The sequence below is a fragment of the Apteryx rowi genome, unplaced genomic scaffold, assembly GCF_003343035.1.
Source record: "Apteryx rowi isolate R43461 unplaced genomic scaffold, aptRow1 scaffold_120, whole genome shotgun sequence".
In the NCBI taxonomy this organism is placed as follows: Eukaryota; Metazoa; Chordata; class Aves; order Apterygiformes; family Apterygidae; genus Apteryx; species Apteryx rowi.
Genome location: NW_020447420.1, coordinates 791,391 through 804,914, shown reverse-complemented (window position 1 = coordinate 804,914; position 13,524 = coordinate 791,391). Strand labels below are relative to the sequence as shown.

Here is a 13,524-nt window from a genome sequence, read left to right as displayed (position 1 = left end):
AAAAAAAAAAGCAAAAAAAAAAAAAAAAAGCTGTGTTTTCCCATACATCATTTTGCCCCAAGTCCAACTTTTTCTCTCCATATTGCAGAGCTCACTTGGAGTAATTTGCCCTTCGCAGGCTCAGCTGTAGAGGATGGGATTGTGTATTATGTGCAGGATGTAATTGCCTTTAACAAGAGAATTTCCACATTTACCACTCTGCCACAGCACAATCAAAGCCAAGCCCCGCTCACAAGAGCTGCCATTTGAGTTCTAAATAGATTTCTCTCCTGAGCAGGTAAAGAGATTTAATTAAAATTAGGGCTTCTCAAAATAGCAATATTTATGAGGACGGCACAGGTTAGCTTTGTTCTACAGAAGGGCTTAATAGAGCCTTAATGGATTGACCTATCATTCGATTTCATGACTTACATTCATGAAGCAGCTCCTCTTGGGGAGGGGAGGAAGAGAGGCTTTTATAGCCCACATTCCCTTAAGCGTTTGCAATTTATCAGCAGCTTCTCCCAAACAAAAGGAGCTGTGAATAGGAAGAACACTTGAGGGCATAGAAATAATCCCAGGCATATCTGTATGTGTGATGGGAGGCTTTGTCACAGGACAGTCTTTGCAACTGCTGCAGTGTCGCTAAATGAAGTGAGTCAATGTTATTTGGACAACATTCTTTATTCCTTGCAGGAATGAAAAGATTATTCAAATATTCAATTAAACAGTGAATAGGGTCTTTCAGAGAACCAGGTGAGTTCATCGAGTAGAACTAGCTATTGTTGAGCCAACTCAGGGGATAGATTTGACATTTATCAATATAACTTCTTTTTTTTTAATGACATGCACAACAACCTTATGCAGATAAAGAGATTTCATAACAACAAGCTTGAGCGGAGGGAGACGGCCACAATGGGAGCAAATGTGCCGCGAGAGTGAAAAGGGAACGGTGATCTGATAAAGTGCATCTTTGGCAAAAGCGAAGGTGCTCTGGGGCCCTGCCGCCAAGGCGCGAAGCCCGGCTCAAGAGCCAAACTGGGCCGTGGCGTGAAAGCGGTCATGGTGCAGCTGGGGCTGCCTGGAAGCTGCTCCCGTGGCTTTTCCCACCAGGCGCCCGGCACGTTCCTGGTGTTCGACCAGCTCCCAGGAAAGCACATGGCCCCCTGTGCGCTGCGTTTTCTCCCTTGGGAAACTAGAGGGTTTTTTTTTATTTAAGTAAGGAACAAAACATGTCTATAGAACGGACAAATTAAACCCCAAACTCCCAGCCGCCAGAGCCAGCCTCTGTTCCCGATTTTGCTTCTCCCGGTGTTTGGGCTGGATGTGCCTGAGCTGCAACCCGAGCTGTGGCTGCAGCTGCGACTCCCCCGTGGGGCTGAGCCGCCGCTCTCGCAGGCGCGCGGCGACGCCAGCGGCGCCCTTATCAGCCAGCGCCGCAGTTGTTGTTGCACCTCGCTGTAGTACAGTAAAGCTATTAAATCCACTCGCCCCGAATGGTCTCAGTGACGGCGTTTATAGCAAGGTCTCCTGCAAGCAGACGCCGAGATATCATCTTCGTGTGTTTAAATCCGTCCTATTGACAAGGCGTTGCGCAGTACCGTTTTCCTACAGCCGCTTAATTCTGCGCGATGGGCTAATTTAGCCGCGTGTTACGCGGTTTAAAGATTGGCGGTTCATTCACCGAGCAGGAACGGCAAACGGAGTGCAAAGCGCCAAAGCAGCATCCCACTCCCGGCTGGCGAGCGGAGGCAGCTCCCGCACCGGGGCTGCCCCGAAGGCCGGCGAGAAACCCCCGACCTCGCCACCCGGGGCCGCCCCGCGGTTGCGCTCCTGCCCGCGGTCGCTGCCCCGCACTCCTTCCTGCCTTTCGGCTCAGCAAGGCCCACGGCGGGATTACCGGAGYGTTGTTTGGACACTGGCAAGGCATGAAGGATTAGGGTTACCATGTCTGCTGAGCCTGTTGCCACACTGGAAAGACCAGGTTTATCGGGGAATTAATTCAGCCTTTTCCTAGACCTTCAGAAATTAACGGGGGGGGGGGGTGTCTAAGGGCGAAGGCCCGAGGCCTCTCTGCGTGCAGGGGCGCTGCGGGCAGCCGAGCGCCGGGGCAGGGATGGGGCCGTTCCGGTGCACCCCGGGAACCGCAGCTCGGGCGCGACGGGCGCAGGCATTCAGCGGCATTTCACCGGCCGCCCCCCCACCCCACCCCTTCCGCGTTCCCGCTGCAGACATGAAGTACCTGGAGAACCACGCGCTGGCTAAGGACGCTCAGGAGAAGGCCAACGCGGCGCTGCTGGAGTACACCGTGTGCCACTACCCCCACTCCACGGACAAGTTCCGGCAGCTGCTGCTGCGGCTGGCGGAGATCCGGGCGCTGAGCATGCAGGCGGAGGAGTACCTCTACCACAAGCACCTGAGCGGGGAGGTGCCCTGCAACAACCTGCTCATCGAGATGCTGCACGCCAAGCGGACTTGAGCGCGGCCCCCCCCCGCGCGCATGGACCCCGCAGAGCCCTGGCGCCCTGCGGCGCAGGCAGGACGCGCGCCCGGGCTGGCCGCCGCCTCTCGCCCCCAYGTCTCTCGGTGATGCTGTTCAACCCGTACCGTCGGGAAGCCCCAGGTGATTTATTTTAACACGCGGCGACGCTGGTTGGCGGCTCGGAGGTGAGCGCGCTCGGTGCCGCCGGGCCGCCCCGCGCCGGCTTCTCCTGCGCCCCCGGCGCCCGACCCCCCCCACTGCCTGGCTGAGGTCTGCGGGGAGAAGGAAGGGCGAAGCCGATACCTGTTTTTCCTCTTATTTATGCTCCCCCTCTCCTGCTGGTCTCTAAGAGCTGCGTCTCTGCCACTGCCCTGCCAACCCCTGCCCTGTGTCTCAGGCGCCCGCACGCGCAGGGCAGAGGACGAAGCGAGGTGACACCCCGCTGGCTCGTCGGGTCGGAGAGGCCGGGGTGTCCCCGGGCACCGGCACGGCGGCAGAGCCTTTGCCACCTCCTCGGTGGGGAAAGGTGGTAGCGGCCGCACGCGCAGCCCCAGCCAAGGGGCTCCCACGTGAAAGCCACGTGTCTCAGTTCCCTGCCTGCCGACATCCCCGCGTGCCGGGTGCGCGAGAGCATCCTCGCGTGCCGGGGCTGTGTCGGGGAGATGCCGTCCATGTGGGGCTGCGCCAGGGACTGCCAAGGCCCGCAGGACGGGTACGTCCCCGCTCCTGGCTCACGCGGGACAGCAGCGCTGCGGGCTGCGTCCTGCAGCTCCTCACAGGCGCAGGCGGGCAGAGGGCCAAGCGAAGGCCAGCAGGGCCRGGACGGCTCCAGCGGGTATCGCCGAGCTCTGGCCGAGGGCCGTTGTCTCCGCTCTTGCAGGTGCTAGAGGTGCCTGGCAGCCCTGGGGCAGCACAGAGCCCGCAAGTGCCGCAGCTGGCTTGCACCTGGGATGTTGAAGCGTTGCTGCAGCGGCACCGAGATACTCGGTGCTGGGGGACGAGGACGGATCCTGGGACGCTTACGGCGCAGGCCCTGCTGCTGCACCCCTCTGTGCCAGCACAGCGCTGCCGGCTCCAAATCCCCCGCAGCAGGGCAGGAGCGGGGCCAAGGAGGGAGGGGGGAAACCTCCAGTCCGTGAGCCTTGCCGTGAACCTTGCCGGGGAGGCGCAGGACAGCTCTTCCGCTGGTCCCCAGCGCAGGCGCTCACGGCTGCCCAGGCAGCATGGGCACCGAGCCTGGGCTGTTCGGGAGTGCGAGGCCAGGGTGGCATCCAGGACAGCGTCCCCAAGCAGCACGGGTCTTGCCTCACTCCATGGAAAAAGGCTGAGGGGCAGGACATGGCCACGGATGGACTTCTGTCCCCTTCTGCCCAGCGGGCAGCCCTGGAGGAGCTGGCACAGCGGCGCAGCAGCAGGGATGTGGCACGCTCAGGCCTGCCACGCTGCAGGTGGCAGCAGTAGGGTCCAGACTGCAAGCAGCCCAAAGCAGCTCCCAGGTCAGCCACGCGCCGGAGGATTTGGGGTGCAGCTGTAGTGTTCCTCCCGCATCCACCTGCGTAAGCACTTGGTAAGGAGTAATAAGAGTTGTCCTGCAATTTACGCAAGGCCCGAGCCACGCATCCATACCCCTTTCCTGCTACCTTCCTGCCCAGCCTCTCCTGCATCGCCTTGTCCCTAGGCGATAGCAAATGTTAAAGCCACATACAGAGACGTTGGTTCCTCTCCCGTCGAGGGACGGGAGCTCCCAGACGCTCCCAGGCGGTGCTGGGGGACTCCAGCCCCCAGAGCTGGGAAGTGCCAGACTCTTGCTGCTATTTCCTCTCCTTCTCAGCCACGCTCTCCTTTCCTACCACCCATGCGCTGCCCCTCTCCGCAATGGCGAGGCCCCCGCCAGCTCTTCTGCAGCTCCTTCAGTGCTGCTGGCTAAAATGCTCCTCAGTTTGGTTCAGGTATATTTTCCATTGCAGGCGTTTGTTCCTTGTTTAGAGTGGACTGCTGTACGCCGCAGCTCTGCGYGGAGCTGGTGCCTTGAGAAGCTCTCGCACTGCAGGCGCGTGCCGTCGCTGCAGACCCTTGTACTCAGAGCCACTCATTTTATGGAAGCTTGTTAGACGCAGAAGAGCATGTTTGTTTCTGCTTTTCAACATTTGTGCATTTTCCTCCTGAATTCTGTGGTTCAGTTTCACCTTCTTTTTGTGAACTTAAAGAACTGGGGAAAATGGTTCGGGAGGTAAAAGACATTTTATTTTCAGAAAATGAAGTGTCCTTAAGTGTCTGTCTCTCTCTCTCTCTCTCATCCCTCTCCTCCCTCTCCTTCACTCCCCACCCTTCCTTCCCAGGCAGGAGGTTATTAACTTCCTTGTCAGGAGCAAGCCACTGTAATAAATTTTGCAGTTCATTTAAAAACGCAGACATTGTCTTTTTTGACTGTATTTCTAACTCTCCCTCGTGGTACCACACCTCTCCTCCTGCAGCTCCACGGGGTCACTGGCCCTGCCTGGCTTCCCCATGCTAGAGCCGCGCTTGGCCCTGGAAATCGCTGGCCCCGCGGTCTGGGGAGCAGCCTGGGCATCTCATATGGCGGCAGCAATGGTCTGCCTGCGTCTGGCCGCTCCCCGGAGCGTGGCAGGGACGTGCCTGGCATGGTCAGGACTGGGACACTAGCACCTGTATGAGGGGGATTGGTGCTGGAATTTGATTCAAGGCATCGGTGACTTAGGATCTGGTTCAAAGCGCTGCTGTGAATTGCCATAGCGACTCCGAGTGTGTTTTCCAAGTGAGCTCAAGAATGACGGCATTTAGGGGACAATTATCTCAGGCGCAGGATTTTTCATGTAGCTCTTGGTTGTCGCTATGGGCAAGAGCCCCTAGTATGCCACGTACCAAGTGGCGGGGAGAAAAATCATAGCAAAGCACAAAGCTTTACAATAAGTGTGATGGCCTGTCTGTAAAATTTAACTGCTTGGAAATGCCCTGCGTGTGATCCAGCTCCCCTGGACTCCCAGCAGCTGGAGATGCTGCACTGGTTGGCTGCCTCTTAGAGCAGAAACAGTAGTTCTGTGCTATAGACCTGGCTCTTTCCACCAATACAGAGCTGCTCTGAGGGCTGCAGTTTCTAACGGTAGTGAAGTACGCGCTAACCAGCACATGCAGTGCTCCAGAACAGGGAACACAACGCAGCACAAGAGACTGSACAGAGGATAATAAAGTGCCCTGATCCCATGCAACGCAGCTAAATTGTCCTCCACTGCATTCAGCCATGTAAAGCCGCTAAACATTGCAATGCTGGAGCACATGACTGTTCACACAGACAAAATACAAGAAGAGGAGATTGCCTTTAAAAATTTACTGTCATCATAATCAGCAAAGAACCCAACGCATTTTATGTGCTCTAAACACTAGGAAAGTAACAGGAGAAACAGTCTGATACAAAGAATACTGAGAGAAAACAACCTCAGCTGCAGAGGAGAGCTACACCAACCAGTTAGGAAGCCCAGGCAGGAGCAGTGAGAGTTTCATCAGAAACACAGCAAAAGATACTATTAAAATCAACTAGTTTAGAAAAGAATGAAAGCCAGCCGCTGCCTTCCTTGGTGTGCGTGCGCCTCCGATGTGCACCATGTCCTACCCAGCCCCTGTACGGCGGTGAAGCCTGGGAAAGCAAGGCTACTCAGCCTGCACGGGCCCATGGTGCATCGCGCAGGCAGCACCTGGACACTGTTGCTACGGGCAAAACTGCGCTTTTGCCCGTATCACCAAGTCCTCCAAGCAAAACAAGCTCTACTGGCAACAACAATGAAGAAATACAACACGGTGCTGCCAGGGGTACCTCGGGGCTCTGGCAGCACAGCTCCACCGGGATGCAGCGCCAACCCCTGAGAGCAGCACTGCTGCTAGAGCCACAGGGACCGAGGGCGCCTGTCCCGTCCCGTCCCCCGCAGCCAGCCACGCCAGGTGGGCAGGAGTCGTGGCGAGTGCTTCCATGGTTGGCATGCCCCTGGGGAGGAGCAGGGTAGCCTTCATCAGGAGATGAAGTCCAGCGGCCCCGTGAGACCCCAYGCTACCCCACCTTGCCTTAGTTTAGTCCGCACATGCTGGTAGGAAGAAGCACAAGGTTAACAGCTCTGCCTCGGATGGGGTGACCCTCCACATGGAAGTCAATTGCTCCGACCTGCCGTCCTCCTGGCTGTTCGAAGAGCCGTGGCGTTGTGGGTAAGACACCCAGGAACCTTCTCTCAGAAACCTAAACCAAAAGAAAGAAGGCCTTAGTTGTGCACTGGCAGGGAGCAGAGGGCAGGCGTCCCTCCCCGGAGCGGGCTGACACCCCGGCTGCTGCAACAGTGGGGTCCTGGGGATGCGCTGCCCGGAGAGACAGCATAGCCCAAACCTGCTGCCGGACGGAGCAGGGGAGGAGGCAGCTGCCCCACACAGCCAGCTTTGCCTGTCGCTGGGGCTGCTCTGCCATCTCACAGCTCTGCTGCACCGTTAGGGGGTCTCTGCAGTATTGGGGTTTACAGCAGGGAGCCCAAGCAGCTTCCACGCATAGCACCAGGCAGGGAGGGAGCCAGAGCAGTTGTGGCAGTAAGAAGATCCCATTTCTATATCCTCCTCAACAACCAGCACAGAGCGTGCACCACCACAAAGTCCAAGGGTGCTGAAGGAGGAGGATCACATGAAAATACCAAAGCTACCATGGGAGAGAGTATTGAGTTGCCATGGGCTGCGTTTCCCTCTGTCAGGGCATGAGGTACCCTCTGCCCGTAAGGAGAAGGTCCATGCCACGTACAGCCGGCGGTGGATCCCACAGCCGGCGCTCTGCATATGCATGGGGCGTGCACTTCTCTGACTGCATCAGGTGTCTTACTGGCTTTGGATCCCAAAGTTTAATAATTTTCTTACTATTTTAAAACAAATCTTACTTAACGTGGTATTGTAAGAGTTTCATAATTACTTAACATTGATCACAGCAAGACTGGGCCATGGAGACAAGAAGATACATGTTGCTATGTGTGGCTTAGCAACATATAAATGTATTCAAACAGAATAATGAAATTATCATGGGGAAACAATGAAGCCATCACTTGAAGAGATGGAGGATGTGGAGGCCTCTTGGAGCTCTTGTTTTCCAAGACAAGGAAGACGGTACTTATTGTTTGTGCAAATATGTGAACCCCCCCCGGCCATCCCCTTCTTACATAATGGGTGTAATGAATCCGGGCAGAGCATTCTGTGCAGCACACATCTTTGTACAGCTGGGCTGGAGCTCATTACCGGGAAAAATGCGTGGCCTCTTTGAGTGAATTGAGTCCTTGGTGGGGGGAGAGGCCTAATACTGGCGGTGGGGAGTTGGGGGAGGGACGCGCGGGGCAGAGGGAGCCCACGCTGGCTCCCTGCGCGCAGGGACCCACGCAGACCTATGCACAATGCAAGACTTCATTTTTCTGTTTCTAAAACTGGCCACTATTTACCTGGATTTTACCTGCCTTCATTCTTGCATGCATTAAAGCATTGGTAGGAGCCCGTTCCTATCTTGCACGACGAACGCGCTGGTTCTCTCTTGCCTTTGGAGCAAGGGCGATGCAGCGCATCTCTGACAAGCACAGCAGCCCCCAGCTAAGGCACTGCAGCGGGGCAGAGAAGAGGTGGATCTCGCCCCGGCTCAGTACGGTTTTCCTGGGAGACTGTGGGCAAATCATTTAAGCCTTATGCCTCAGTTTCCCCATCTACAAACCCAGGGTCTGGCACTTCTCCCTCCCACTGGATCTGCCCCTGTTTGGGCTGTGGGGCAGGAGGTATTCCTCATGTCTCAATGTACAGCCTCCTTTGAGACTAATGCTGGTATCATGATAACTTTCATTACAGCTGTCTGGGATGTTTCAAACAAAACTATTTAGGACAAAATATGCCTCTTCTCTTTCTTTTTCCCAAAATAGTTTAATGAAAAGAGGGGAAGTGGCTTCTCTGATGAAAGGATTTGTCTCTCATTCATCAATTTCCAAAGAAGTTTCCAAAAATGATCCAAGAAAAAAAACAACAAGAATAATTGAACAAAAGTATTCCTCAGTTGGAAAAGGAAAGAGTAAGTAAAATATATAGATACATGCATAAACATACACCCAAAGTATTCCAGTTTTTTTGGAATTAGTGCCAAAAAGAGTCAGAGTTCAGATTCATCATGTTCTATGCTCTACCCAAACCTTCTCATTTTGCTACAAAACATACTGCTTCCGAGGAGAGGCTGCCGAGGGCCCAGGGCAACTCCCCAGCTTTGCAGGGCAGACTGCTTGCTCTCCCACAGCATCGCCCCGCTATCCAGCTTCCTCGGGAAAGCAACAGCTGCCACCAATGGGGCTGCTGCTTGCTGCATGGGATGCCAAGCGTGCCCGGCTCCATGTGCACTCCTCACATACACGCACAGGTTGATAACGTGCTTTTCGTGACAGCTGTTATCCGTAGGAGCTACAGAACATTTTGATTTATTGAACAACCTGTGAAGACAGGAGCCTGTGCAATGCTGAGCTGCCCTGAAGTCTTCCAGGCCATTACTACAGCTGGGCATTGCTGCCTTTTTTTTTTTTTTTTTTTAAATATAAAAAAAGGCTGGAAGCACTTGACTTTGAGCCTTGGAGCAGCACAGTGCAGCAGTCCACCAGCCGCACGCTGCACGCTGGCTTGGATGCACACAAGTGTGTAGAGGAGTGCTCTTCTGGTTCAAGGAGATCTCATTCACCCTCAAGCTGAAGGACCGCCAAACCACACGGCTCAGTCACCCCAGGGCACGAGAACAGCCGCTCTTGTCATGAGCGGAGAGGGTGGCCGCACACACAGCAGCACTGTGCTGCACAGGGTCTTCCACGGCTTTTGTGTGTCAGCCTGTGTGCGTTTAACCTAGAGAGAGGGGAGGCACTAAACACAAACCTGCAGGTCAAGATGCCTGGGCCTAACTCTGGCTTTCCCTCTGTAAGCCTAGAGGGTTCTCCTAAACTGACTGCAAAATTCAGAGAGATGCTTTGCTTTGAGGGTGCCCTTCTTCTCAGCATGCACATTGCTGTTTTTTAAAAATATACTGAGGACTTGCATGAGAAAACAGCTAAACAACCCACATCTTTACATAGCTGTAGCTGAATCACAGATGTGGCTAGTTTAAAACAGGCAGGAGCAGGTAAGGGTGAGTGCACGTGTGGTACACAAATGCATGGGCTCAGTGTACATCTTGCTGAATACGTGACCCCACTCCTACGCCTGAAATGTTGCATCACATTCACTCCTGGATGCCACTGTTTCCATCTTGCTCATGTGTCCACTGCGTGGAGGAAACCTGTAATGCTTCTGTATGGCACTGTCTTGAAAACAGTTTAAGCATGCCCTGCTTAGGCACCGAATGGGGAGGTGTTAACAAGCACATCCCCCTAAATATGCTACATCCATACATAGAGGAGCTGATGACTTGCCCAAAGCTGGGCAGGAAAGTCTGGGAGGCAGCAGGGGGCTGATGCTGGCCAGCCTCACCCTAACACCGCAGCAGAGCGGAGGTCTGGAGCTTCAGAGGGTTTTCCCTTTTGAATTCTACCCACCTCTACCGCAACACCGACCTTTCCAGAAACCTGAAACAGAAGCAACTAAAGGCTGCTTTTAAGATCATAAACACAGCCCTGCCTGAACACCCCACTGTCCCTAGCTTTCCTCCTGTGGGAGCAAGTCACCTCTAACATGCTTCCATGCTTCTTCAGCTGCTGCTGTTTCAAACTACCCTGTGGCAGCAAGTCTCTGCAAAGAGCTGCTGCCACCACGGCAAACTGCCTGGATCTTGCCAAGCAGCAGTGTGCTGCTCCCTGAAGGATGGGCAGTCATGCTGAGGTTTAGCAGGCCAGAGAGCTCAGACATTAGGCACCTGCAGGCACCTACTGCATCTACTGCTGCTTTCAAAAGTCTGCAACCTGCAGTTTCACTTTCAGAAAGCAGCCCCAGGAGCCGGCGTGCAGTGAACTGCAGACAGGGAGAGGCAGCAAGAAAGGTGCAGAGACCCTGGGAGAAGCCAGGTAGGTGTTGCGAGGCAGGCACCCTCAGCTGAGCTCTGCGGGTGCTCAAGTTACCGCCCTGGGCTGAGCCACGGGTACTGCAGCATGGGCTATGTCGCCAGGGCTTCATACACCCCTTCCTCCTCCTCATCTGCTGCAGCACCATATTCAGGGGGACACATGCATCTCAACAGTCTTGGTAGGACTGCAGCCACCAGGGCATTTTGGAAACAAAAAAATAATAATAATAAAAAAAACTTTCTAAAATCTGAGGGGGGGAAAAAAAATCACTTGCCCTCCACCCTCCAATCAGCACCCCTTGATGCAATCCAGAGAAGCCAGTATCAGCAGTACCAAAAACGAAGGAAAATAGCATAGGCAAATGTTACCTGCGGATTTGAATGCTGTCAGCTCTACAGCCTGAAAGAGAGGAGAACATCTGTTAATAGAAGCACAGGTCTGTTTGCCTCACTGCCAGAGCCCCCAGTCATGCTCCCCAGGGCCGAGCAGGGCTCTTCCTGGCACTGAGCTGCCTCACTAAACTCCCTCCAACTGAGCTACTGTAAAGGCAGGGAACCAAAGTCTGCATCCGTGTCCCAGAGAGATGTGGTACTTTGGAGACTTTCCCTGGGAAAAGCTGTGCCTCTCAGGAGGAGTATCCAGAGACAGCACCCCAGCAGTGAKCTGCAGCTGCACTCGGCGCACACTCTCCTGGGACTCCCCCCTCCAGGCCTGGGATGACCCAGCAGGCTGAATATCATGCTGGAGACCACAGGAAAATTCAGGAAAACAGTAGAGTGAACTTCCTCCCCCATGTTGTGGTGGAAAGACTGCACATTAGCCTGCACCATGTGCTTAAGTGATAGTTAACGCTGTGAGGTGTGAAATTCCTGTTCCCAACCCAAGAGCAATAAATATCACTAAAAGACATTTTAAAAAGCTGAAACACAAAGAACATCATGCCTGTGTTTGCATCTTCACTCTGTCAGCGTTTTGTCATTTTAAGTGTTTTCAAACATTTTTAAGTAGCATCTTCTCTTCGTCCAAACTATTGTGCAGCTGCCAGTGACAGTCTTAATTCTCAGCTCCGCCAGCGAGTTACATGACTCATTTAGTCAGGGAGCAGGAAAAACAGCACTGACTTATATAACTGAAGAGCAGAGAAAGCAGTCTCTCTCCAGCCGAGAGTAGTGTCATCCAGTGCACAAACACACTGCCTGCCTCCCGAGCGCAGAGCTCGGGTTCAGACCGAAAGCCCCAGCAGCCCAGGACTGCTCCCCACGGCAGGGCTCACACGCGTGTGAGGGGACAACCTGCAAGGGCTGCACTGCTGAAGCCACAAGTCTCCATGGGGAAAAAGGTACCTTGCTCTTCCTCTCCCCCACAGAGAGTCACTGGGATCAGCCTTGCCTTTCGAAGGTTGTTGAATACACATTAGTTAGAAAGGAAACAAATCCATTCTAAATGAAACGGTTAAGTAGCAAAGACACCGAGAAGTCCTGGGTGACCCTCACATGGAGGAAAGCTGTTTCTATCTTTGCCTGCTAGGAAATGCCATGGCCTTGGCATTTAGGAAATCTGCTGCCTCCTATGTTAATGCTCCCTGCATTAGAAAACGCAGGCCTCCGGGCTAATCTCTTTAGCCTACGTCTCGTATTTTGTGCCAGGTAGCTTAGCCCTGGTCCCAGTTTACACAGCAAGCACCTGGCTGGCTGAGAAAAGCATCGCCTATGAATCCTGGTAGGTGCTTAGCACAAGGGGAGGAACAGCATTAACCACAACATAAATAACGAGAAATGAAAATATGGATTTTACTGAGTGGCTTCAGAACGATATGCCAGCTACAGAAGTATTATCTATTAGATAAATAAGAGCTGTCTATGTGACACAGGTTTTCAAAGGATAAATATTAGAGAGGGAGAGAGAGATCCTTCAGTGAGAGCCTCATATGAAAGCAGTGTTAGATTTTATTCTGAGAAAATTACAGCACTTGTATGTCAAGTGCACAAGGCTGATGATCATTTCAATAGTGGGAGATGGAAGTGGTATCAGAGTAGTCAAATTTAAATTGTTCCCCACTTTAGGCCATGTCTTGCCGAGCTTTACATCTCATTCACTTCTGCAGGGGGAGCGAAACAGCCGGCAGAACAATACAGGGCCTGCCCTCCCTGCACGGATGTAACTCGGCTACACGAACAGACAAGCCCCTGCTGCCCTTTTTTAATTTGCTGTCCCTGGGGGTAGTTTCTAGCCTTGACCTCTACCACCCTCTGTTTGGTGCTTTACTTACTCAAATTCACTATCTCTTTCTGTTCATTTATATCCCCCGCTATAAATCGCCCTCCAAATACACTCCCCTCCCGGAGCGAAGCTGCAAGCCTCCAGTGCAGCTGGGAGTGAAGCTGCAGCAGGGCTGTTTCCCCACAGCAGCTCAGAGGTGAGCTCTCTCCTTGGAATTTGGCCAGTTTGGGGACTTCCTCCTGCTCTGTCCCCAGATCATGCAATCTCTTCTTACCCTCTGCTGCCTGCCCCTGGCCCACGCCAGCCTGAGATGTCAGGCAACAGACTCCTGACCCAAGCCCCTGCCACCTTGCCAGAGCCAAGCAGGGGTCACTGGCAAGGAGCTACTCCTTGCCACCCCCCTTGCTCTCCTTATGTTCCTACAGGAGACAATAAATACTAATGTCGCATCTGATTACCAGGAACGACAATTATGGGCATCAAAACCATGAATCTCAAATGATTTAAATAAATTAACACACTGCTAATAAGAAGTATATATTTTAATAAATCAGTGTGTGCAGGACTTGTATCAAAACCTTTTTCTTTTCAATCCAGAGAGGCTGTGTGTCTGGAGTGCTCCTCAAGAAGAGCACATATATGCTGTGCTAACAGACTCTCTCTCAGTCCATTACAAACACTGAGCAACTTCTGTAACATCCTGGGACAGAGGCATTTATTGTTATCCTCAGTCTGCAAACAGGATGGATGAGTCAGCTGCTATGATTTGCCTAACATAAAACACTGCGTTTGTGCCAGAGCTGG

At 53.5% G+C, this 13,524-nt stretch overlaps 2 protein-coding genes across 2 annotated transcripts in view; one reads left to right on the top strand and one right to left on the bottom strand.

The window, feature by feature from the left end:
- Positions 1-2,486, top strand: part of NR5A1 (nuclear receptor subfamily 5 group A member 1) — a 16,027-nt gene extending 13,541 nt beyond the window's left edge. Inside the window, exon 6 of the mRNA XM_026090642.1 lies at positions 2,211-2,486. Coding sequence (XP_025946427.1) covers positions 2,211-2,458 — 248 coding nt within the window. The 3' untranslated portion in view covers positions 2,459-2,486. The remainder of the gene's footprint in view (positions 1-2,210) is intronic.
- A 3,313-nt stretch (positions 2,487-5,799) lies between these two features.
- ADGRD2 (adhesion G protein-coupled receptor D2) overlaps positions 5,800-13,524 on the bottom strand; it is a 32,120-nt gene continuing 24,395 nt past the window's right edge. Inside the window, exons 25-26 of the mRNA XM_026090085.1 lie at positions 10,869-10,899; positions 5,800-6,704 (exon numbers count right to left, since the gene is read on the bottom strand). Coding sequence (XP_025945870.1) covers positions 6,697-6,704; positions 10,869-10,899 — 39 coding nt within the window. The 3' untranslated portion in view covers positions 5,800-6,696. The remainder of the gene's footprint in view (positions 6,705-10,868; positions 10,900-13,524) is intronic.